The following is a 22,814-nucleotide window of genomic DNA, read 5'->3' as shown; positions in this document are numbered from 1 at the left end:
CCAGGACATAGTCTCTGAGTCACTGGTTGGGCCTGTCCCACGTGGCATCCTTAGAAACTATTCCTCCCTCATTCGCCCAGCTCCTGGTACACACATGTTTATCGATCCTTTTTTGTACGTAATGCAAATGGACACTTAATAATTTAGCAGAGTTAACAGTGCTGAAATATTAACAGGCTTTTCTCTTTTAATTAGCTGCTCAGAGAATGGCGGCCGGGGTCTGAAAGGAGGCTCTCAGGGCAGGCACTTGGCTGGCTCCGCCTGGGCCTCCTTCTGCCAGGGATGAGGCTACACACCTCTCCTGCAGACCACAGGCCATCAGATGTGTACCTCTCGGGAAAATTAACCCTGCTCTCTGTGCTCTCCACAGTGGGGCTTCGCCCTGCCCTTCCCACAGCCCTGTCTGCAGAGCTGGCTGAAGCCTGCCGTCTGTTTCGGCCGCTGGCCAGGGGGCAGGCCAGGTGGCTTCTCAGGAGTTCTGGAGTCTAGGGGAGGCTCCAATTCCATGCTGGGAAAACAAGTTTGAACCAGTCCCCTCACCAGTACCACCTCCCCTGGCCTCACCTTAATGTCAGTCATCTGGAGGGGAAGCACCAGCACACCCTGCCCTGTCCACCTCTGGTCACTCTCTCAGGGCATTAGACCTTGGTCCAGGATGATTCTCTCTCCATCGTCCCTCTTGCTCCCTGGCCTCCCAGCCCTTCAAAGGCACATACAATCTCCTGTTAACTTACCATTGATTCATGGATCCCTCCTGTAACATTTCCTGAGCACCTGTTGTCCTGCCCTCGGCTCTAGAATGCAGAGGGAGTCAGGCACATCCCCCTCCCTGAAGCACCTCTGCCCTCCCCTTGCTGCCGACTCTATTAAAGTCTGCTCTCAGCAATAAGTCTTTTTTGCTTACCAAAACCAGATCCACATTCAGCCGACCTCCCCTTTGGCTTCAAAAATCTCTCCCCAACCTGAGTATGTATGTATCTCTGACCTCCAGGTCCAAGAGCACTGTCACAGAGTGTGGAAAGCAGCCACAGCTGAAAGATCAGGGCACAGGCTGCCAGCCTATCACCATGATTAAGCATGAAAACAAGCTCTGCTCTCATAGTCAGAGGCAGGGCCTGGTAGGGCTCGCAGAGTCTGCTGCTGTGTGTAAGGCCTGGTTCCATTTTCAGGAGCTGATACTGTTTGCAGAGCCTGATGCTTCTGGCAGAGCCTGGCACTGCTGAAAGTGGTGGCCAGTCCATCTGAGCCCCCGTCCCTAGGAAGGTTTGGCACCACTGCACCTACATCCTGGCCCCATCAGAAGGCACACAGGTTTTGAGAGTGCCAGGTTCTACTCATAGAATCTTCACTGTCTGCATACCAGTGGAAGTCTAATCTGCACACAACTAATGAACTCAGGGATGTTAGGACAGGCCACTAGAAAGCCCTCTAAGTGGGGGCTCTGAGGTCCCCTGGGGGAAACTATAAAGGGACTTTCTCCCTGGTGGGCAGGGAGATCAAAACTGTCAACAAATGAGGTGCCCTAGGACAGTGCTAACATTATAGGCAGGACACCCAGGGAAGAGAGATCACAAAGGCACATGCCTCAAGTTGGGCACTGCTTGAGCCGAAGCTGTAAATGCAAGTCTGAGGGGCTGCCCAGATGGTGTAGTATGAGGGGCAGGAGGTAGGGCTCTATCTCTCCTCTAATGACTATGTGACCTTGGGCAAGTTATTTAACTTCTCAAAGCCTCAGTCTCTTCATCTGTAAAATGGGGATAATACTACATCTCAGCTCTAGTGAAAATAACTTCTGGGTTGTGAGGATTAAACGAGATAATGCACATTTGGTACCGAGCATAATCACTATTATATAGTAAGTGCTCAATAAATTTCAGTTCCCTTTCCATTTGATCATATAGCCTGGGACCCTTTGGGAACCTGTTCCAAGCGCCTGTAAGAGGAAAATGTAAAACTGAATGAAGAGGTCTACTTTGGGGGGATGCCAAGAGCCATAATCCCGAGAGACCAGAACGTCAATGTGGACAGAAAGAGGTAATCACTGGAAGGAAAGCTCTCCCCAGGAGAACATCCAGGATGATGGAGAGAGAGAGAGGCTACCACCCATCAGAGCAGAGAATGGCATCTGGAACCCAGGACCTGAGCCTGCCTGGCCCAGGGCTGTGGGGCCCATGGACATAGGGTTTCTCGTGTAAAAATTTTCTGCTGGGGTCCCGCTACGCAACCCCACCAAGATCTGCAGTCCTGGAGACCCCACCACTGCAGTTCACTTGGCCCTGGACCCTGGCAGTGGGCCAAATTCTGGATGTGACCAACCTTCCAACTGACAAAGCATACCTATTGAACCAAGCCCATGGGAGGGGCAAGGCTGGAGTAGACAAAGGGGTTCTCATTCAGGCTGTTGCAATAATTGCTGTGTGACCTGGGGCAAATCATTTAACTCTCTAGTCTACAGCCTCAGTTTCCTGCCTATAAAATGGGCATAAGAATGTTCCCTATTGAGAGTGTTAAATACAATAAGAATGGAATCCACCAATCACAGCACATGCTGCCTAGTAGATGCTCTAGAAGTATAGTTAGAAGGGAGCAGAATAAAACCAAACTCATACCTAAGGGTGTGTCCACCATGAGAAGGTCCCCCTAGCCTGAGAGTTGAAGCCTCCAGTGTAGAGCCTGACAGGTCCCTGAGTAACCCTGTTTATTGGCGCCTGAGGCTCAGTCACCAGGGCACCAGTGTACCTGTGACCACCACTGGGGATGGGGCACATCCTGGGTGGGACCAGAGACACGCTGCCAGGTCCAGGCCCCCAACCCAGAATGCAGAACCTTGGCCAGCCCTGGGCCAGGGAATGGAGGGAGCAGTGGCCTCGCTAAAGCAAAGAACCCTCAAAGGCCCCTCTGACCCAAAAGCCCAGTGTTTTCCTCCCACTCCCCGAGCTGAGACCCAAGCCTGAAGCACAGGGCACAGCTTGCAGCCTGACACAGGCCTGGCTGTGGGAACCGAGGGAGACAGGGGGCTGAGGCACTGGATTGGGGCTGAAATGAGCATCTGGGGACCTGGGTCCTCAGAAAGAACAGGATGGTGGGGGGGGGGGGCCTTGGGCCCTCTGAAAGAACGGGATGGTGGCAAGTGGGTGGGAGTTCTTTCCAACCAAACCTGCAAGAACTGGCTGGAAGTTCCACTCCAGCACTCAACCTGACTAAACACCCATTTCACCATATAAAACAGAGGCCAATAATATTAGGCTCATCGTATCTCACTTGATATGTCATCTCAAGTGAGATGACATATCAGAAAGTGCCATGTAAACTGTAAAGTTCTGCACAGATCAGGTCTTATTATTATTAGATGTTCAAAAGACCCAAATATGGCTTCTGGAAGTAAAAACTGGAAGTTAAGAAGCAGGCCATAATGCACCTATTAAACCAGTGAAAATAAATTAAACTGATAAAAATCCATTGTGGCTGGGCTGCGCACAAGCCCGGCTCAAACTTTTTGTAGCACGGGCCGGCAGTGCGAAATGAGAACCATAAAACTGTTCCTAGCCTATGACCTATTAGGCAATCTCACTTTGGGGAATAGGCCCCAAGGAAATAATTTAAAAGGAAAAAGTAATTCACATAAGGATATTCATGGCAGAGCTATTTAGAAGAAATTGGCGTCTGCCCAAATGCCCAGCACTGGAGAAACGGTGACCAAACTCCAGCGCATCAATGCAGGAGGTGCCCTGCGGCCATTAAGCTGACAGGTCTGAGGGCTCAGTCAATACCAGGAGATGTGTGTAGGAGATAAAGTCAGCCAAGAGAGCAGAATGGACCACTGTTTACTGCTATGTAAAAATATATTGACAGGTATGGGCAGGGAATTTAGAATGAATGGTTAATGTTCGACGGTCACTGGGTTCCTTTTTTTTCCTATGAAGTTGTTTAAGTGGATAATAATAATAACAACCCTGAAAGCAAAATCAATCTTGCAGCTTAAGAGCAGGCGGGGCCTTAGATGCCAGGACAGAAGGACAGGGGACAGAAGGACAGTGTTTCTGCAGAGCTTACCGCCGCCACTCTGGTGCGGCAGCACTCTGGTCCCCCCCCACCCCCACCCCGGGCCACTGTGGGTTCCTGGGCATCATCCCGCCCAGCTGGGGGGTGGAATTATGGGTGTCACAACCTGACTGCTTGAAACCTCTTAAAGCAGCCCCTGCGTAGTTCCTCCAGGCTGGACCTTCATCCCAGCTCGGGAGGCAGGAGAAGGATTGCCTCTGAAGGTTTAAAAACCAGGGATCAGAGATGCAAGGGCCTGATTAACTTTATGCCTCTGTCCACATCCATTGACCTCAGGAGGACAGCACTTAGTGACCCCGCCACACCCCCAAGGCCTGAGAGCCATTCCTCACCCTCTGTCACTGAAAACACACTGGCAGCCAGAAACCTGGGAGTCATCCCTGCCTTCTCTCCTTCCATACCCCATGCCCAATCCACCAGCTCAACCTTCGGAACTGATCCTGCATCCGACCCCTGAAACACCAACCTGGTCTTAGAAACCACTACCACAATCCCCTGCCTGGATTTTTACAGCAGCCTCCAGAGAGCTCTACCCTGCTTCCTCTCTTGCCTGGCACAGTCTGTTCTCCACAAGCAGCCAGAGGGATCCCTTTCCAACATTAGGTCAGATCCTGTCCCTTCTCTGCTCAAAACCCTACTGTGGGTCTCCTCTCACTTCGAGTCAAAGCCATAGCTTTTTCAATAGCCTGCCACACCCTGCATCTGCTCCCATCCCCACCTTGTATCTTACTGCCCTCCTCCCACTTGCGGCCACACTGCTGTCTTTGCTGTTCTTCAAGCAGACCAAGCCCACTTCCACCTCAGGGCCTTTGCACTTGCAGCTCCCCCTGCTGGATTGCTCTTCCCCGGATTTCCAGAGCTCACCCCATCGCTTCCTTCAGCTCTCTTCTGAGACAGGCCTTCCCTGACCACCCTTTTTAAGACAGCATCCCTGCCCCCACGGCCATCACTCTCAATCCTCTTACCTGCTTTGTGTGTTCTTCATACCTCTTATCAACGCCAGCATATTAAATAGTCACTTGCGGGTTTCCCTGGTGGTGCAGTGGTCAAGAATCTGCCTGCCCATGCAGGGGACACGGGTTTGTAGCCCTGGCCCGGGAAGATCCCACATGCTGCGGAGCAACTAAGCCCGTGTGCCACAACTACTGAGCCTGTGAGCCGCAACTACTGAAGCCCGCGTGCCTAGAGCCCCTGCTCTGCAACAAGAGAAGCCACCGTAATGAGAAGCCCGCGCACAGCAACAAAGACCCAACGCTGCCAAAAAAAAAATAAATAAATTTTAAAAATAAATAAATAAATAGTCACTTGTGCATTCTCTGTGTCCGTTTCAAAAGGATAACACCCCTGGGAGGGAAAGCACGTTAAATTTCTGAAAGGGATGACCAATCTTTTTTTTTCTTTTTTTTCAAGAGTCAATTCCAGAAGCATAAAGTTTGGGAACATATTTTCTTTTAGCATCAGGTATATTTATAAATCGGGAAATGTAATACCTGCCCCCCTGCTTAAGTATTCTCATTATTTTTTTCTTCCATCACTGAAGGGTTTCTCTCGTGTTTTGGCTGAAATTTAAGAAACCACATAAGTGGCATGCACTGTAGGATCTCAGCATGCCGAGTCTCTGAACAACTTGCAAATGACTTGAAACCCAGTCGGCTGGGGGAGAAAAGTGAAGGACCTGTGGATGGGGGAGGCCAATTGGACCTAAGTTCAATCACAGCCAGGGACAGGAAAGTCACTGCCATTAGGAGGCTCCTGGGGGCTAAGGACAGGAGGTGGGGGGCACTGCCTCTTAGGAGGAAAGTGAGGTCTGGAATGGGCAGCCATGTGGGTGGCAGTAAAGGGCTGGGTGCAAAACACACCTGTCTCCCAACTCATAAAGTAGCTCAAAGGGAACATTCTTGCTATAAACTTCCCCAAGAGGAAGATGGGAGGAGGGGTGGAATTCTGCCACACTTTCTCCAGGACCAGGGTCTCGGTCTTTCCCCCAATATTGTGTCACATGCCTGTACATAGAGCCTCACATGCCACTTCCCTGGTGGCAGCCTCTGTGACTCATCAGAGCAGGCCTGAGCAGACCTGGGTGCTGGAATCACTCCCTTAGCAGTGCCTCCTCTGAAGAGCCCCAGGCACTGGGCTCAGAACGGTTTTCCACAAGTTCCCATTTCCTCTTCACCACAGCCCCCTGAGGGGGGCACTATTATTATCATTTGCTTGTGCACAGGGAAACTGAGGCACAGAGTATACCCTGCCCAAGATCACACAGCCAGTGAGTGACTGGGGCAGGACTTGAACCCAGACCTGTTGCAGAAGCCTCTGCTACGAGCCTTCAGGCCACACTGCTTCCGACACTCCCACCTGAGCGAGAGAGATGACTTTGATATATCTAGTTGCTTGTTTCTGAAATTAGACCTCGGTGGTGTCATGGAGCCTGGCAAGTCATGTGCGACAGCTGACCTCAGAGCTGCTAGTCACTGACACCTTGGTGTGAAGAACTTCTCTGGTTACTCTCCTCCCTGGGGCACTGAGGCATGAGGGAAGGAAACAGTGGAGAGCAGGGGTTGGGGGCAAAGCTGCAGGACCACTTGGCTGACCCTTCCCAGAATCCTCCTCTCTGGTTGCCACGGAGCCACCTCTGCAGAGGCTTGGGTCCTGGCGGGGAGCGGAAAGCCAGGTGGCGCCAAAGAAAGTGATCCAGAAGAAAGGAAGCTGGCCTGCCTGTGGAGGCCCTTGGAAAAGGGGGGCTGCAGAGGCATCAGTCCTGAGACCCTCGGTCGCTAGGGCCAGCCGCAGGTGGAAGGGAGAAGTGATTCCCAGGAGAAACTGAAAACACTGGGCAGAGACGGCTGAGGGAGGTGACAGAAGTATGCAGAAGGTTGAGGAAAGTGAGGTGCAGGAGGACGCCTGGACCGTGCCAAAACTGGGTGCTTGGCAGCACTAGCCCAGTGCCCGGCAAGTAGTTGGTACTCAATAAATGTCAGCCAGAGCTATCGTTATCCTAGGTGCTCAAAAGAGACTCTCTGGTTAGGACACCCGTGAGCTCCAGTCTGCTCAGGCCAGGAATGAAGCGTGAGCGCTGTGTCAGGCAGATGTGCTCAGGGCTCCCGCGGTGAGGGGCCCCCTGCCCTGCAAGGGGACTCTCCAAGGTGCCAGCTCCCCTCTGAGCCTGGGCAGTTCTGTTCCTGCGAGGATGGCTGGGGAGGGCTTCAGGAGAAGAAGAGGCCCCCCTGCCACTCAGCCCAGCTGGGGCCACTGTGTCCATGCGTTCAGCCCAGCCCCCGCCCTGGCACGGGCACAGCGGGTGAGCGCACGCCTGGCACAGGCCCCGGTGCTGGGAGAGAGGCTCCGAGCAGGCAGCTTTGTATTTTGTGAAAACCACATCCACAACTGAGCTCTCCAGCCAAGCAGGGCCTGCTGGGAAGGGTCTCTCTTCCCATCCCCCTGCTGGGGCCCACCCTCCCCTCCTCAGCCCTCACCCCAGGAGCCATGGGGAGTACCAGCTGCCACCCCGGCTGGCATGGGGGGCTGAGGGGGACGGCCTGGGCTCAGCTCTGGCCGTGCCAGGGTTCCCCGTTCCCCCACCCTGACCCCCTTCCTGCCTGGAATAAATTGGAATACAAATCAGAGGGAAATGCTTTCCTCTGTTTGAACAAATTGCTATGGATTCCTCCCTGTCTCAGGTCAGGGCTTGAAATGGGGGATATTTTCACTCACCGACTGCTAATAGACTCAGGAGAAGTTGCTGGATCGATGGAGGCCGGGAAAATTAGCCAGGAGCTTCAGGCCAGCCTCAGCCTGCCCCTGCCCCCGACTTCAGGTCTCCTAGAAGCGGTGGTGGGCAGTCATAACCCAGGCTGGACATAGCGCTGGGCCGACGGTCCAGAGTGCTGGATGCCCATTCCCACCCCCTGCCTGGGGACCAAGGCAAGGATGACCAGGGGCTGCCCAGAGGAGCAGTGGGATAAAGGTGGACCCAAAGAAGCCCCCAAAGAGGTCTGCAGCCCCCCCACACATACATACATGACTCCCTGCACATAAACCCATGTTCTTGTGGGCATGATCACACATATGCACACCTTCAGCACATGCATGCCCACGTATATTTACATGTGCACGAAAAATAGTGATGAAGTGTACATGCCCAGCGTAGAGAGGACTTGGGGAATGTATTTCATCTCCTGCTGAGGTACCCAGTGAGAACAGCTTATCTCCTGCCAATGGTTCTCCATACACAAACAGACAGACAGAAAGACACACACACACACTGATCTCTACCAGCAGCCAGGGCTCCCCACCAATCACTCCTTTCACCCCTCAGCCCCTCATCCCTGGCTCTATAATTCTGCAAGAGAGCCCGAAGGAGCCACTGGCTTCACCGGCCCCAGCTCTGACAGAATGAAGGGGAGGAGACTGTGGGAAGATGCAGCCCACCCTCGCCCTGGACAGCCTCACAGCCCCTGCTCCCTCGGCTCCCGAGAAAGTGAGGGAGTGAGCCAGGCAGGGTGTTGGTGCTTCAGGCAGATTAGGGCATCCCTCAGTGCTGAGCCCTCCCAGCACCCCCAAGGCCACTGTGCCAGTGGGCAACGCCAGGGGCCATGGCTGTATGGGGAACTGGAGGAAGCCAGGAGGGGAGGGGAGAACTCACTGTAGCCTCTGAATGCCCCAGAAGGAGGTGGGTGGCTTGATCTGGAGAAAGTCTCTTACGTCTCCTGCCTGCTGCCCCTGGCACATTAAGCCACATGTGCGCACACACGCGTACACACACACACACAGTCCTCTCGGTATCCTAGAGCCCAGATATGACTTGGGAGATAGAAGTGGGAGAGAAGGGTGTATTCAGTGGCAGGTAGAGCTTGGAGCGACCCTTCACCTCTGACCACTCGTTTCTGCCGCTAAAAACTGATCAGTTAGGGCCAGGTAACCTCTAAGCCCATTACCTCTGACCTTCCATGATTCCAAGCTGGGCTGCCTGTTTGCTGTGTGGTCTGGGGACGTCTCTTACCTTCTCTAGGTCTCAGGTTTCTTTTCTAACAAATTATTATATTTGATCTAAGTTCTCTCCTGGCTCTGACAATGCCAGTGCAGTTTTGAACTTCATGGGAGCTTATAAATGCCATGCAGATGTGTCCTTGCTTCTCCTGAGCCCACAGGATAATATAGGAGAATGAGAAAGATCCAGCTGGAAAGTCCTTTGACGTGACTTTTAACTTCAGCCTTGGCACCCAATTGCTGTGTGACCTTGACCTTACCTTCTCTGGTCTCAGTCTCTTCCTGCACAGACTCCTTGAGATTCAAGTGCCTCTGGGTCAGTTAAGACCACTGTATCGCAGCTGAGCTCACTTCTCGCCACACCCTCAAGCTCCATCTCCTGGCCTTCTCTGTATCTGGAATACATGGCCTTATTCCAGAAAGGAGCGTAAAGCCAGGTCTTGTGATGGCACAGACCTTCAGCTTGCCTTGTGGGCTTATGTATTTTGCTAGAGATAAACTGACCTCCCCAGAGGCCCCCTGCATTTTACTGGAACACCAGAACCAAACCCAGGTAGATGAGGCCACCAGAATCCAGCTCCCTCCCCATGTCTACCCTCCGGATGTCCCTCTCAGAGATGGGATAAGTGCCTTCATTTAGAGTTTCACATAGGAAAAGTCTCAGGGCTAAGGAGATATTCAAGTTCAGCTCAGAGGCCTCAGCTTCTGAATCTTTCTGATGAGATTATGTTACAACAAGCTGAAATAAGGTCAGACAATGAGAACAACTTCCCAACAAAGGATTAGACCTTGAGCAAACAGCAGCGGGGTTGCCTGGGCTCATGTGGGTGTGGGCTTGCTGAGAGGCAGAAAGATGAGGTAGATCATGGTTTCTAGCACAGTCCCTCAGTTTCTGGTTCCCCCAAACCAGGACGGTCCACAGAGCTCTCCTGCGGCTGGGACTGAAAGGAGCCATCTGCTAGTGGAGGGAGGTACCAACCAGCGGAAATGAACAACCTCACGGAAGTGTGAATGAACAGTGTGCTGGGGTGAGGAGGAGCAAACGAGCACTAGCAGATGGGAAGCTGGACCCTCACATGAACGTCTGGGTTGCCCCAAGCAAGCCTCTTCCCTGCTCTGGCTCTCTGTCTTCTCTAAGGTTCCTTCTGGCCATACTCAGAGCCGCCAGAGCACCCCACCCAACCTGAGCTAGGCTGGCAGGGTAGTGTGAGGTGGGGAGAAGAACAGCTGTTCCCATCCATCTAAATCCTTTCATTTCAAGAAATGCCAACTGATCCTGAGGTGGGGATTTGTGGTAAAGACTGCTCATTACCTACCCAACTTCCATTCTCGCCTTCTATCTAAATAAACCCTGATATTCTCTTAGGTGAGAATATGTCCATCTAAAAGGCTACATTGGGACTTACCTGGTGGCGCAGTGGTTAAGAATCTGCCTGCCGATGCAGGGGACACGGGTTCGAGTCCTGGTCCGGGAAGATCGCACATGCCACGGAGCAACTAAGCCTTGTGCCACAACTACTGAAGCCAGCACACCTAGAGCCTGTGCTCCGCAACAAGAGAAGCCACTGCAATGAGAAGCCCGCGCACCGCATCGAAGAGTAGCCCCCGCTCGCAGCAACTAGAGAAAGCCCCTGCATCAACGAAGACCCAACGCAGCCAAAAATAAAATAAATAATAAATAAATAAATAAATAAATAAATTACATTTATCAGCCTCCCTTCATCTAAGAATGGCCAGTAAGGGACTTCCCAGGTCGTCCAGTGGTTGAGAATCCACCTTCCAATGCAGGGGACACGGGTTGGATCCCCAGTCAGGGAACTAAGATCCCACATTCCGCAGGGCAACTGGAGCCCGTGCACCACAACTACAGAGCCCTCACGCCACAACTAGAGAGAAGCCTGTGTGCCGCAACGAAAGATGCCATGTGACACAACTAAGACCCGACTAAGCCAAAAAAAAAAAAAAGAAAAAAAAAGAATGGCCAGTAAGATGTAAGCAGACATCATTGGGAGGGGGCTTCTGGAAAAGCTGACTCAACTGGTAAATGACTCAGCCTTTTAAGTGTTCCTCCCTTCTTCCTGCCTGGAATATGTCATGATGGCTGAGCCCCAGCAGCCCCTTGGTGACTTTAAGGCAAAATGCTCTAAGGCAGGGGTTCCCAAACTTTGCTGCACATCCGAATCATCTGGGGATCCTTCTTTAAAAAAAAAAAAAAAAAAAAATGCTGATCCCTGGTTCTCACTCCCAGACATTCTGACTTAGTTGATATGAGGTATGACTGAAGCTTCACAAATTTTAAACACCCCCAGGTAATTCTAATATGCAGCAAGATTTGAGAAGCACCACCGTAAGGAGATCAGAACAGCAAGATGAAAGGAGCCTGGATCTCTAGTGACCAAGGAGCCACCAGAGCAGCCGTGGATAGCCTACTTCTAGACTTAAGAAAGTCACTTTAATTTGTTTGAGACTCTGTAGTCAGGTCTTTGGTTCTGGCAACAGAATGTGATTCCTGACTGATATAGGACTGAGGGTCCTCATGCTGCTCCCATCAGCAACCCATTCTCTACAGCACAGTCTGGGGGAAAAAAAAAAAAAAAAAGGTCAGATCCTGCCCTCAGGAATTTCACACTTGGGGGCAGTAGGCAAGTACCAGACTTGGTATTGGGCAGGCTTGAGTTCAAATCCTGACTCCACTACCTGCTAACTTCAGGGCCTTGGGCAAGTCCCTCAAGCTGAGCCTCAGCTTCGACATCTGGAAAATGAGGACGCTGGAAAAGGCTGCATTCTCTCGCGCCACCGCGAGCTCCTTGGGGGCAGGTATCCTTCAGCCCTCCCTGCAGCCACAGCGCCCACCTCCCTTCCAGACACTTAGCAGCTGCTCATTAAACATGTGCTCGGTTTACATTTGAATTGAATTGCTACGATGTGGCCCAGCTCTGAAATTTCCATTTTCTCTAAACCAAAAAGAGAAGAGAATAAACAAAAGGGCCACATTTCAAAAAGGTAACAGAATTTACCTATTGAAAATCAATGAAAACAACATTTCTGGAGCAGTTTCTTTCGGTCTCTTTAGGTTCAGTTCTGGAAATTCCCTGGCTAGAAGCAGAGTGAGAGAGGCTACTCTCCCAAGCGCCTGACCTTTCCATTTAGACTACTAAACTAGAAAGTCCCCTGGCTCATAATTTAAAAAATGATAAGTGAGTTTTTTTTTAAGACCCGAGGGTCCAGATGAGCATGGCTGAAACAAAGCTTGGGCGGTGACCTGGAAAACCCAGAAATGCCCTCGGAAAGCCCAAGGGAAGAAGGCATCTGTTTGGGCCTGACTCATTCAGATGCACTGTCTACACCAGCTGTGCCTGAGAATCAACTGGAGAGCTTCCGACCACAGCTGTCTTGATGCCACCTGCAGAGTTTCTGATTCAGGAGGTCTGGGGGTGGAGCCAGGTATCTGTTCTTGAAAAAGCTCTCCAGGTGGTTCTGACATGCCCCCCGGGGCTGAGAAACACTTCTCTACACAGCTCCCAACCCTCCAGATAATCAAAGTCAATCCCGGCTGAGTTTCTGGGACTGGAAAGGAACAAAGAAGAGACTGGGGTGGAATCTCCAAAGCTGGCCAAGCAGCGGCCTCATGCCCGCCCACATCACACACTCTCTCTCACACACTCTCACACACACACACACACACACACACACACTGAGGTCACCCACCCCTGCAGCCCCAGCTTCCCAGAGGCAGAAGGCCCGGCCTGGGTAGGGGAACTGCGGTTCCAGCCCTCCCTGGCCTGTGACATTTCTCAAAAGAGCAGCCTGCACCTCCTGTTTCCATACATCACCCACACCCAGGGCTCCCTACCACCTGCCTGCCATCCCCTCTGCTCTCGTGAAACAAAGTCCCCATAGATTGCCTTAGAGTTTACCAAGTGCTATCACTCTCGGCTCCTCTGTAATCCCAAGAGGCGGCAGCGCCTGAACCAGCCTTCCAGATAAGGAAACTGAGCTCAGAGAGGTGAGGCTCCTGGGCTAGGGTCTCTCAGAGGCAGCAAGCTGCCCACTGACCCTCCAACCCAAGTCTTCCCATTTGAGTCCAATCCTCCTTCCTGTCTGTCCTTGCTGTTCAAAGAGCAGTCTGTGGGCCAGCAGCATCAACATCACCCAGGAGTTTGTTGGAAATGCACAATCTCTGCTCAGCTCCAGACCCACTGAGCCAGAATTTGCATTTTCACAAAATCCCCAGGGGACTCCTTGGGAAGTCCCCCTGAGAAGGAGCCCCGCTCTGTGCTGCAGCCGCATCCCCACCAACCTCCCGGTCCCCAGACGGCCCTTACTCTGTCTCCTCCCCCACCTCAGATGGCCCTTCCTCCCATGGACTCCATCCCTTCCCTGCCTTTCTGGTCCCTGTCCCCTCTTGGGTCTCCTCCTACCTCCCTGATGCCACCTGCTCTGTCTCCTCTTCCTCCTCCCACCCCCAGGGCACTGCTCTCAGCCCAGTCTCCTCTCTCACTCTACTCTCTCTTCCTTGGCAATTTTATCCCACCTCATGGTCTCACCTCACATCTCTGTGTAGACATAAATCCAGATGTGCAAGTCCACCTCTCAGAACAGATCTCTCTCCTGAGCACCGCCACTCATGTCCATCAACATCTCTCCCAGACACCCCACCACCAGAATCCCGTGAAGTTCATAACTGCACTGGCATTTTCATTCAAATAAAACTATTCACCGAGGCCTTGCTAAGTGCCAAGAACAGTGCTCAGGGCTTGCCAGGTACGGCTTATTGCATGCTTATCACAAACACATCTGACAAGCAGAAAAGCCACGGCTTTGAAAGCAGATGTAATTTCTCGGGCTCTCACAGCTGGTTCAAACACGGGTTCCTTACCCAGAAGTCCAGGCATTTAACTGCTTCACTCCACTGCCCCAAACCTGTCTGACTTCCCATGGTCTTCGCTCCATCTCGTTGCCATTGTGTGCCAAGCCCCCCAACACCAAACTTCAGAGCCATTTTCAGCTCCCATCCCTTGCCCAAGCTCTGAAATACTGTCAGGACCCAATGATTGTACAGTCTCACTTCTCGCCTTTTGTAACAGTCTCTGACTGGATCCTTCCCTCATCCCCAACCTCCTACAGTCTATGCTCTACATGGCAGCCAGAGGGATTCTATTAAAAAGGTGTCAGTTCATGTCTGTCCTCTGCTCAAAACCCTCCCATGGCCCCCACCTCTCTCAGGATAAAATCCAAAGTCCTTACTTAGCCTTCAAGGCTGCAAACAATCTGCCCCCATTAACTCTCTAACCCCACCTCCTACTCCCCTCCCCATGGTTCACTCTGCTCCAGCCATACTGGACTCCTCGTTGTTACTAAATAGTCCAGGCATGTTTCTACCCCAGGGCCTTTGCACTGGCTATTCTCCCGCCTGGATCACACTTCCTGCAGACATCCACGGGGCTTCCTCCCTCCTCCCTCGGGCATCTTCAGGTCTCTGCTCTGGTGGCACCTACTCAAGGAGCACCTCTACCCCCAACTAATGGGTATAAACTTGAACCGCAGCCTACCACACCTTGTCCCCTTAGCTGCTTTACCCATTTTTATAAAATTCATCACCATAGAATGCATTACTTATTCACTGACTTGTTTACTGCCTGTCTCCCCTCAACTTGAACTTAAACTCTAGGAGAACAAGAGCATGTTTATTTCATCAAATATCTCAAGTGCCGCTTACAGAGGCTTCTCTTACATGTTTGTTGGTTGGCTGCAGTTCTTGTACCCACTCCCTCCTGTCCATTCTCACAGCCACCACCCTGGATCAAGCTCTCATTACGACTTCCCCAGACAACTTCTGGATCTCCTGACCAGTCTCCCTCCGCCTGACCGCAGCCTCTTCAAACACACAGCTGCACGGCTACCCAGCCTGATATGAGGTACCTGGGCTCATATCAACCCATTCCCTTGCTCAACACCCTCACAAATCCAAGATTCCAGCCTACTCCCCCCAAGCACAGGCTTTATAATCAGCAAATCTGGGTTCAAGCCCAGCTCTGCCCCTTGGACAAGTAACTTCATCCTTCTGAGCCCTCAGTTTACTCATTGGTAAAATGGGCTGATGAGTGACTCTCTCTTAAGGGATTATGGTAAGGATTAAAGAAGACAATACATATTCCTGATCTCAGCCTGGGCCGCAAATGTTAGCAGTTTTTATTATTATTCCTTTACTGTTCCAACTCTAACTGCCCTGACTCCCTTTCAACCTACGCTCCAGCCCAAATCAACGACTCACGACTCCCCCCACACACCCAGGTTCTTTATCCTCCATGCCTTTGCCATAATGAGTCCTCCACCTGGGATGCCCTTCTCCTTACTTCTATTTGTCAAGGCTGGTTCAAATGCCCCCTCCTCTACCAGGCCTTGGAAGTAATTTTCTCCCTCTTCGAATTCCCACAGCCCTTTATCTGCCCTTGCCACATGGCATTTATCAAGATCACCCAGGAACCACCATCTTGTATGTGATTCCTCTCCCCTTCTCCTTGAGGGCATCTTATTTATCTCAGTAGCCCTGTCAATGCTCAGAACAGGGCCTTGCTCAAGGGAAGTGCTCAGTAAATATTTAATGAATGGCAAGAGGGACACCATACTGTTTTCCAACCCCCAAATCAGAAGATCCACTGGGATCGAGTCTACAAGCCACTTCTTACCAGCTGTGTAACCTTAAGCAAGTTCTTAAACTCTTAGAACCTTGGTTTTCCCATCTGTTAAATGGGGACAAGAGGACCCCCTGTTCTGACCTCTCAGAATGTTATGGAATCAAAGGAGGTAGATGCATGAAAATGCTTGGCAATGCACGTGGTACTTACACACCTGTAAGATATGGTCGTCATAACCAACGATTCTCCCCTAAAAAGTTCATTCCTATTTGCCCAAAAAGATGCCTGAAAGAATCATCATCGAATGCAAGGCAGGATGTCAAGTGAGTTTTACTTTCTTCCTTATACTTTTATGTTTACTCTGATTGTTTTTGCAGAGAACACGTGTTACTCATAGACTTGCGAAAAGGGAGATTGGGTTGCTTAAGAAAAAAGATTCATTCCTTTGGGTTAAGCATTGCTTTTGCCTTCCATAGCAGCATTTAAATGCAATAGGGGCCCCTTAATACCTAGTATCAGCTGTCAGCAGATGTGTGCCTGCAAAGCAGGGTCTCTGACTATGGGGAGGAAGATGCAGAAGAGGGGCCATACTCAGGTTCACAAAGAGGCAGCTCTGCCAAGGCACAAGCCCTTGCTCTGCACACAACCCAGCCAAACCCCACCAGAGAGCTCTCCTCCAGCCTAGGGTTCAGGAAGTGTGGCTTTGGCCACAGGCGAATGCCCCGGGACACTGGGGTGGGGACACGGGAGGTGGAGGGCGGCCTGGAGCTTCAGAAGGCCTTAAGGAGCTCCCGTGGGCCCCAGGCTAAGCTCATCCTACTGGGAGGCTTGAGGCCAGGAGAGCCCAGGAAAGGCAAGAAGCAATGTGACAGCCAAGCCCTCCCCCTGCTGGCCATATCTGGAGTGGCAGTGCCAGCGGCACAGGGCAGGGTCCCCAGGCACACACCCTCACACCTGGAGCCTAGTCAGGCTCAGGTGTCCAGAGGCAAGTCAGAGCTGGGGAGCGCTCTTCCAGGACTGAGTGGCCCAAGGTCCCATCTCCCAGGTCCCCTGTTTTTGCCAGGTGGGGCATCTCCTGGCCCATCCTCCCTGAGCCCAGCCACAAGGAGATGAAAGGTAGGAGTGGGGGAGAGGAAGGCAGACGAAGGGGAGTGGGGAGGGTGTGGGGGAGAGGAGGGTCCTCACACTGCTGCCTCTGTCTCACTCCTCCCCGGCCCGCCTGCGCCTCCTGGGCAGCGGGAGAAGCCGTGGCTGCTACCACTGCCCGGATTTCCACTCCCGCCCCCAGGTATTGATTTCCTGCATCATTCATTTGTTGGCCTTGGCGGCTGTGATTAGCTCCCTCCATTCTCCCTATGGAGCCCTCACCCGTCCCTCCATGTTCCAGCAAAGCAGAGCTAATACCAGGCTCTAATCGAGGCTTTGCCACCCTGGCCCCAGCAGCTCACAGCCAGGCCTGGCCAATTACAAGTAGGCTCTTGGCATGTCCCCAGCCCGCCTCTCGAAGGTGCCTTCCTGGCTAACAAACTCATCCTCTCTAACCACCCCCAGCCTCAGGAAGCACAAATGTGCAGCCTGCAGTGTAGGATGGGACATCACGTGGCTCTTGACCTGAAGGAGGACTCTCCGGCCCCGACGTCAGGCCTGGGAGCCCTCAGGCTAGCACAGGGGTCAACTTAAACTTGGTGGGGCAGGGGTGCAGACAATGTTGACAAAGCAAACAAAACAGCCTGGATTTGTGGACACAAGGCCCTCTTTCTCCCTCGTGTAGTTTCTATAACTGAAAAGGAAGAAGGGACAGAGGCAGGGACCTTCTTGAGGACATTTAGAAACCCCCAAGCCTTCTGCTTGCCCTGGGAGGCCAGAGTTTTCTGATGCGATGCCTTCCTTCTCCAGGGGACAGCCAGTTTCAAGGCATGGGGTAGAAATGCCAGTGAAAAATCCCAAGGGTGCCCACACTCAGATCAACACCCAGAAGACGGCACTGGGAGACACACTTCCTGAAATTCCCTCTCCGCACCCCTCAGAGGAGGGAAAAAAACCTGACTTGGTGATAATTCTGTAAGCTATGTTGCTCTTGTCAAATTATTCAACATCTGTCTTCATGTTCCCACAAAAATTAGCATAGGATAGTAGTTTCTGATGACACCTTTGGTGAAATATTTTGACTTCCACCAGTAAGTTGCAAACAACCTGTCTTAAGGATAATGTCAATTCGCACTCCTGCATATTAAATAATCCAGGGGTTTGTTGTGTTTTTGTAAAGGAGAGGAGTCCCACTGACCTGCCCCTGGCTGGAAGTCCAGCAGCTATGGAAGGAAGAGAGGAAGCCAGGATGGAGGAGGGGGTGTTTTCTGATGCTATCCACACATAGGATATTCCTCCTCCATCACCTGGCTACTGTCTTTGCCCCAGAACTAGGCCTCTGGGGCCAGCCCACCCCCCTGGCTTGCCAGAAAGCAGATTACAGGATCCACTGGGAGCACAACAAACTGGGCCAGGAGATTGGGAGGCAGGAGGGCAGAGGGGACAGGCTCCAAATGGACCATCTGGTCCAGTACTCAGCTCCTGTAGCGTCTGTGCCCCCAAGAAGAGCAAAACCACCTGACCAGACTGAGAGCACCTCCCCAGCCCCATTGTAGACAGCGGACCTCAGAGACGACAAGACGACACTCAGAGGGAAGCCAGGCATAGGGCTCCAGGCACCTGCCTCCCACCAGCCTCATCAGAGACCCACAGCCCAGGCCAGATCCTGACGGGTTTATCCTCCACATCCTGCTCTTCCTCCCTCTCCTCAATTCAGCTTCCATGTTAATCTGCCCCTCCCTCAGCCACACAGGCTGGGAAGATGCTGGGGTTCCCTCCCTCGGGCACACTTTTTTCTTTTGTGCCTTGAGTAAAACCTGCCTCCCTTCTCACTGCCAGGGAAGCTGAGGTCCCCTACGGCTGCCAGCCTAGGACTCCATGACTCTCCCTAAGCAGAGACTCTCAAAGAGACCCCACTACGCTGCTGGAAACCATCCTAGACAGACTTCTTGGAGAGAAGGAATTTCAAGAAACATTTCTTCAACTTCCCGCCAACAATGGCCCTTCATTCATGCAACAAATACTTGCCAGCTCCTGCTGTGTGCCAGGCACCATGCTAGGTGCTGACATACAATGATGGGCGTGAGTGACCATCCCTCACCCTTACACTCTACTCTTTCTCAAACTGCTTCATCTGCTTTGAGGGGGGAGGGGCGGAGCAGAAGATCTAACTCACCATATTATTTCTTTTTTTTTTTTAAAGAACTAATATTTTTAAAATTTATTTATTTATTTTTGGCTGCGTTGGGTCTTCGTTGCTGCACGCAGGCTTTCTCTAGTTGCGGTGAGTGGGGCCTACTCTTCATTGCAGTGCACGGGCTTCTCATTGCGGTGGCTTCTCTTGTTGTGGACATGGGCTCTAGGCACATGGGCTTCAGTAGTTGTGGCACACGGTCTCAGTAGTTGTGGCTCGCGGGCTCTAGAGCATAGGCTCAGTAGTTGTGGCGCACGGGCTTAGTTGCTCCGCGGCATGTGGGATCTTCCGGGACCAGGGCTCAAACCCGTGTACCCTGCACTGGCAGGCAGATTCTTAACCACGGTGCCACCAGGGAAGTCCCTCGCCATACTATTTCTTTAAGCCAGACCCAGTGATACCATAGTTCTCCCTTCTGCTATATCTGGCCAAGGCTTCTAGCATCACAAGGAACTCGGCAGCCTCTTGTGGTCCTCCTCCTCACTAGATCCTCCACTCTCCATCCACCTCGATTAAGACTTTTCACCCTGCAGTTCCCCTGAGGCCTTCCTTGGAGTCATGCTCTCAAAGGGCAAGTGGAAAGAACGTCACCCAAGAGCTCCGGGTTGGCCCCAGTGCACAGCAACACACCTTGATTTGCTCTGAGTGAGAGCAGCTGGGACCCAGGCACACAAGGGAGTGGAGAAAATACAGAGAAAGAGGGACTTACAAGCCAACGGCTAAATCCTGGCCCCAAAGTACTCTGAATCAGGGTCCACAGAAATTACTGCCCCACCCCCTGCCTTCATTGCTGGGGTTTCCAGGCTAGGCTCAGGGGAGCTTCTTCAAGATGCATCCCATGCAGCCCCGGATAAGGTTGAAGAAACTGGAGGGGATAGAGAAGAGGAATGGCCAGGAGATGGGCCATTCTGACCAGGAGATGGCCAGATCTGCCCAAGGGCACTCAGAGGGAGGAGCAGGGTGGAGGATAGCAGCAGAGGCGGAGGACTCCCCATCGCTCTCCAGAGCCCCTGGGGTGTGGTGAGAAGGCAAAGACCTCAGCAGGTCCCTCCTTAGGCCACCTCTTAAGGAGACAGTGAAGCTGTAGGGAAACCTTGAGGAGAAAAAAGAAAGAGGACCCCCCCCCCCCCAGTACACCCTGATGTCTTCCCCTACCCTGGGGAGGCCAAGGCCTTTGGAACCCGCCTAGTGGCCTCCTCTCTACAATGCAGCCTCTCTCAGTCCCTGCTGCATTCTTCCTCCTTCTTTCCCTTTCTGGCCTATGTAAAGGGCCAGGCAGTAAGAGACACACAAACTAATTAAGCAGCAGAGTTTGGCCAGATGCCTGGGCCAGCCTCCCCCAGGGAATTAAGCCCAAGCCAGCTAGCTGTGTAGGGCCAGGAGGGTGTCACCTCCCAGATACCCCCAGGACACCCCTCCCTCTTGCCAGGCTCAGGGACACAGGCCAGGCATTCCCAGAGGGAAACATTTAGCATCTGAACTTGAGGCTGGCAGCTGAGGGACAATGCCTCTGCCCCCACCCCCTCATCAGAATAAGTCAAACCCTCTCCCGATCTAAAGGTGAATAATTAGGTCCTCAACCCTAGAGAAAGAAGGAAAGAGAATCTTCCCCACTCCAGCTACACACATCATTTAAAAAGTGACCTATACAGACCACCCTGCAGTCAGAAGAAGGTAAAGTAAGGGCCACCGCGTCCCAAAGACTTTTTGTGCTGTGGGTCAGGGGCATTGCTGGCTGCCAGAACTCAGAGGGAAAGTCCCTGAGAGGCATGAGCCCTCGTGATCCTGAACGGATGATGCCCACTCCCGGGATATTTCTCCCGGAAAACCGACGAGAGAGAAGGGAGAAGGGGTAACCAGAGTTCCCTTAGGCGCCTGAGAGCGTGGGTGCGGACGCGGGAGCAGAGCTGCGTGGCTGGAGGCAGAGTTTCGACACGTAGCCTGATGGGTGCGTGCAGTGTTTGCTTTCCCGGGGACTGTGGCTGAATGTGTGCGCGCAGGCAGAAGGAAGGTGGGGCTGGGGTTTTGTAGCTGGGAACCGGGGACAGGAAGAACTAACTGTCTCAGGAGAGGTCCGAGAAGGGATTCTGGGGTCTTGGGAGCCGGATCTAGGGGATGCCTGCATCCGCTTGGGCTGTCAAGAAGCGAAGCAGCGAAGCCCAGCGAGAGCCGGGAAAGCGAGCCAGCCGCCGGGCCGCGGTAGTGGCAGCCAGCTCGCTCGCCAGCCGGGCGCAACTCCGCATCGTGCATCGCTCGGCTTCCACTCCGGAGGCCGAGCCAGGGTGGGATGAGGTTTCGGTGCAAGTCGTTTTCCCAGCCCCCGGTGTGCGGTCTGTCAGGGTCTCTCGAGCCAACTGGGTGCTCTCAAGTGTTCCGATTCACTCCCGACCCTGGCAGGGTTTGGGAAAGTGGGTACTACCTCCCCCTGGCATCCCTGGCTTCACGCCAGACCCTACAACCTGTCTCCGTGCTCTGAAGCAGCTAGCTCGATCTCCTCGCGCTCTGGAAAAGGGCGGGGACCCGGGTATCCACTCCAGAGTCCGAGCCGGGGTACCCACCAAACCCGGGCAGCGCGCACTTTGCGCCTCTTGCAAAGTTTCCGCGCGGTGCTAAGCCGGCATGGAGCGGGACGCGGGCTCTTACCGTAGACTCCTTGTCCCTGGCAGTGGAAGGGGATCAGCGCCAGAAGTAGAAGGCAGGTCACCTCCATCTTCACGGCCCGTGCTTCATCCCCGCGAGGCGGCGCAGCCCGAGAGGCGGTGGGGGGCGCCTCCGCCGGGGCCCTGCGATGCCCCTTGCGTCTTCCCCTTCCCCGAGAGGCGACGGAGGGGGCGGCGGCGACGGAAATCAGGAGGCTGAGGAGGCGGCGGTGGCGGCGGCAGCGGCAGCGACCCGGGTTTCTCCTCCGGCGGGGCCGCTGCCCGCGTGGGAACGCAGGGGGCGCTGGCCCGGCCCCGGGTGCCTCGGCGCGCCCGGCGCAGCAGCCAGCGCCCCGGCCCGAGAAGCCCGGCCGCCGAGCCTCTCCGGGTTCCCAGGGCTGTCCGCTCGGGGTTCTGGGCGCCAGGGACCCCTTTGCGGAGGCGGAGGCGCTTGGATCCAACAGGCCACCGACGACTGACAAACTTGTCGTTTCCCCGCCCAGGGGACGCCCCTCCGCGGAGCTGGGGCGGGGAGGCCGGGGCTCCGCTGGGGTTAATCCGCTGTCTCCAGTTCTGCGGCCGGTGCTGGGGGCTCAATGGCCCGACCCAAGGGGGCCGGGCTGGGCGTCCTCTCGGAGGCGAAAAGCCCCGGCTCTGGCCCTCCTGAGCAAGGGAGAAGCGCGGGCTAGGCTCCGCGGAGGGGCGAGAGTCACGGGTCCACGGGTCCGCGAAGTTAGCCGAGCCACCGAGGAACCCCGGGGAGGAATCGCGCCCCAGGGCCCCGCGGCAATCAGGAGAGCAATTCCATCCAAGAGAGACCCCAGAACGCGGGGAAAGAAGGAAAGTTTGAGTCGTTTGAAAAATATTCGCGCTCTCGCCAAGGCCTGGGCTGCGGCGCGGGAGCCGCTTGCCGCCTCTGCTTGCCTCGCTCCGCTCCCGCCGTCTGGCCGTGGCGGTGGCGCTCCCCGGCTCGGTGCTCTCGGGAGAGCCGGGCTGCGCCGCGACCCAAGTTGGTCGTCCCCGTCCCCGCCCCCGCCCGGCGGCCTCCGCCGGCGGGGGCCCAGAGCAGGCGGGGCCGGGCCGGGCTGCCGGGCGCGGCTGCAGCTGGGCTTCGGGCCTCGGGAGCGCTCCGCTCGCTCGGCAACTTGGGCTTCGCTGTGCTGCTTTTTCCCCCCTCCGAGCTTTTCATTCCGCGCCCCCCCCCCGCCT

At 53.8% G+C, this 22,814-nt stretch overlaps 1 protein-coding gene across 2 annotated transcripts in view; it reads right to left on the bottom strand.

The window, feature by feature from the left end:
- The window catches only part of MDGA1 (MAM domain containing glycosylphosphatidylinositol anchor 1), a 58,449-nt gene extending 36,558 nt beyond the window's left edge, over window positions 1–21,891 (bottom strand). For both annotated transcript variants that reach the window (XM_059938781.1, XM_059938782.1), the window contains exon 1: window positions 21,610–21,891. In XM_059938781.1, the coding sequence (XP_059794764.1) occupies window positions 21,610–21,676 (67 nt within the window). In that variant the 5' untranslated portion in view covers window positions 21,677–21,891. The remainder of the gene's footprint in view (window positions 1–21,609) is intronic.
- Window positions 21,892–22,814: the final 923 nt, after the last annotated feature.

The sequence above is a fragment of the Balaenoptera ricei genome, chromosome 11 (assembly GCF_028023285.1).
Source record: "Balaenoptera ricei isolate mBalRic1 chromosome 11, mBalRic1.hap2, whole genome shotgun sequence".
Taxonomy (NCBI): Eukaryota; Metazoa; Chordata; class Mammalia; order Artiodactyla; family Balaenopteridae; genus Balaenoptera; species Balaenoptera ricei.
This window is presented reverse-complemented; position numbering and strand designations above follow the sequence as displayed.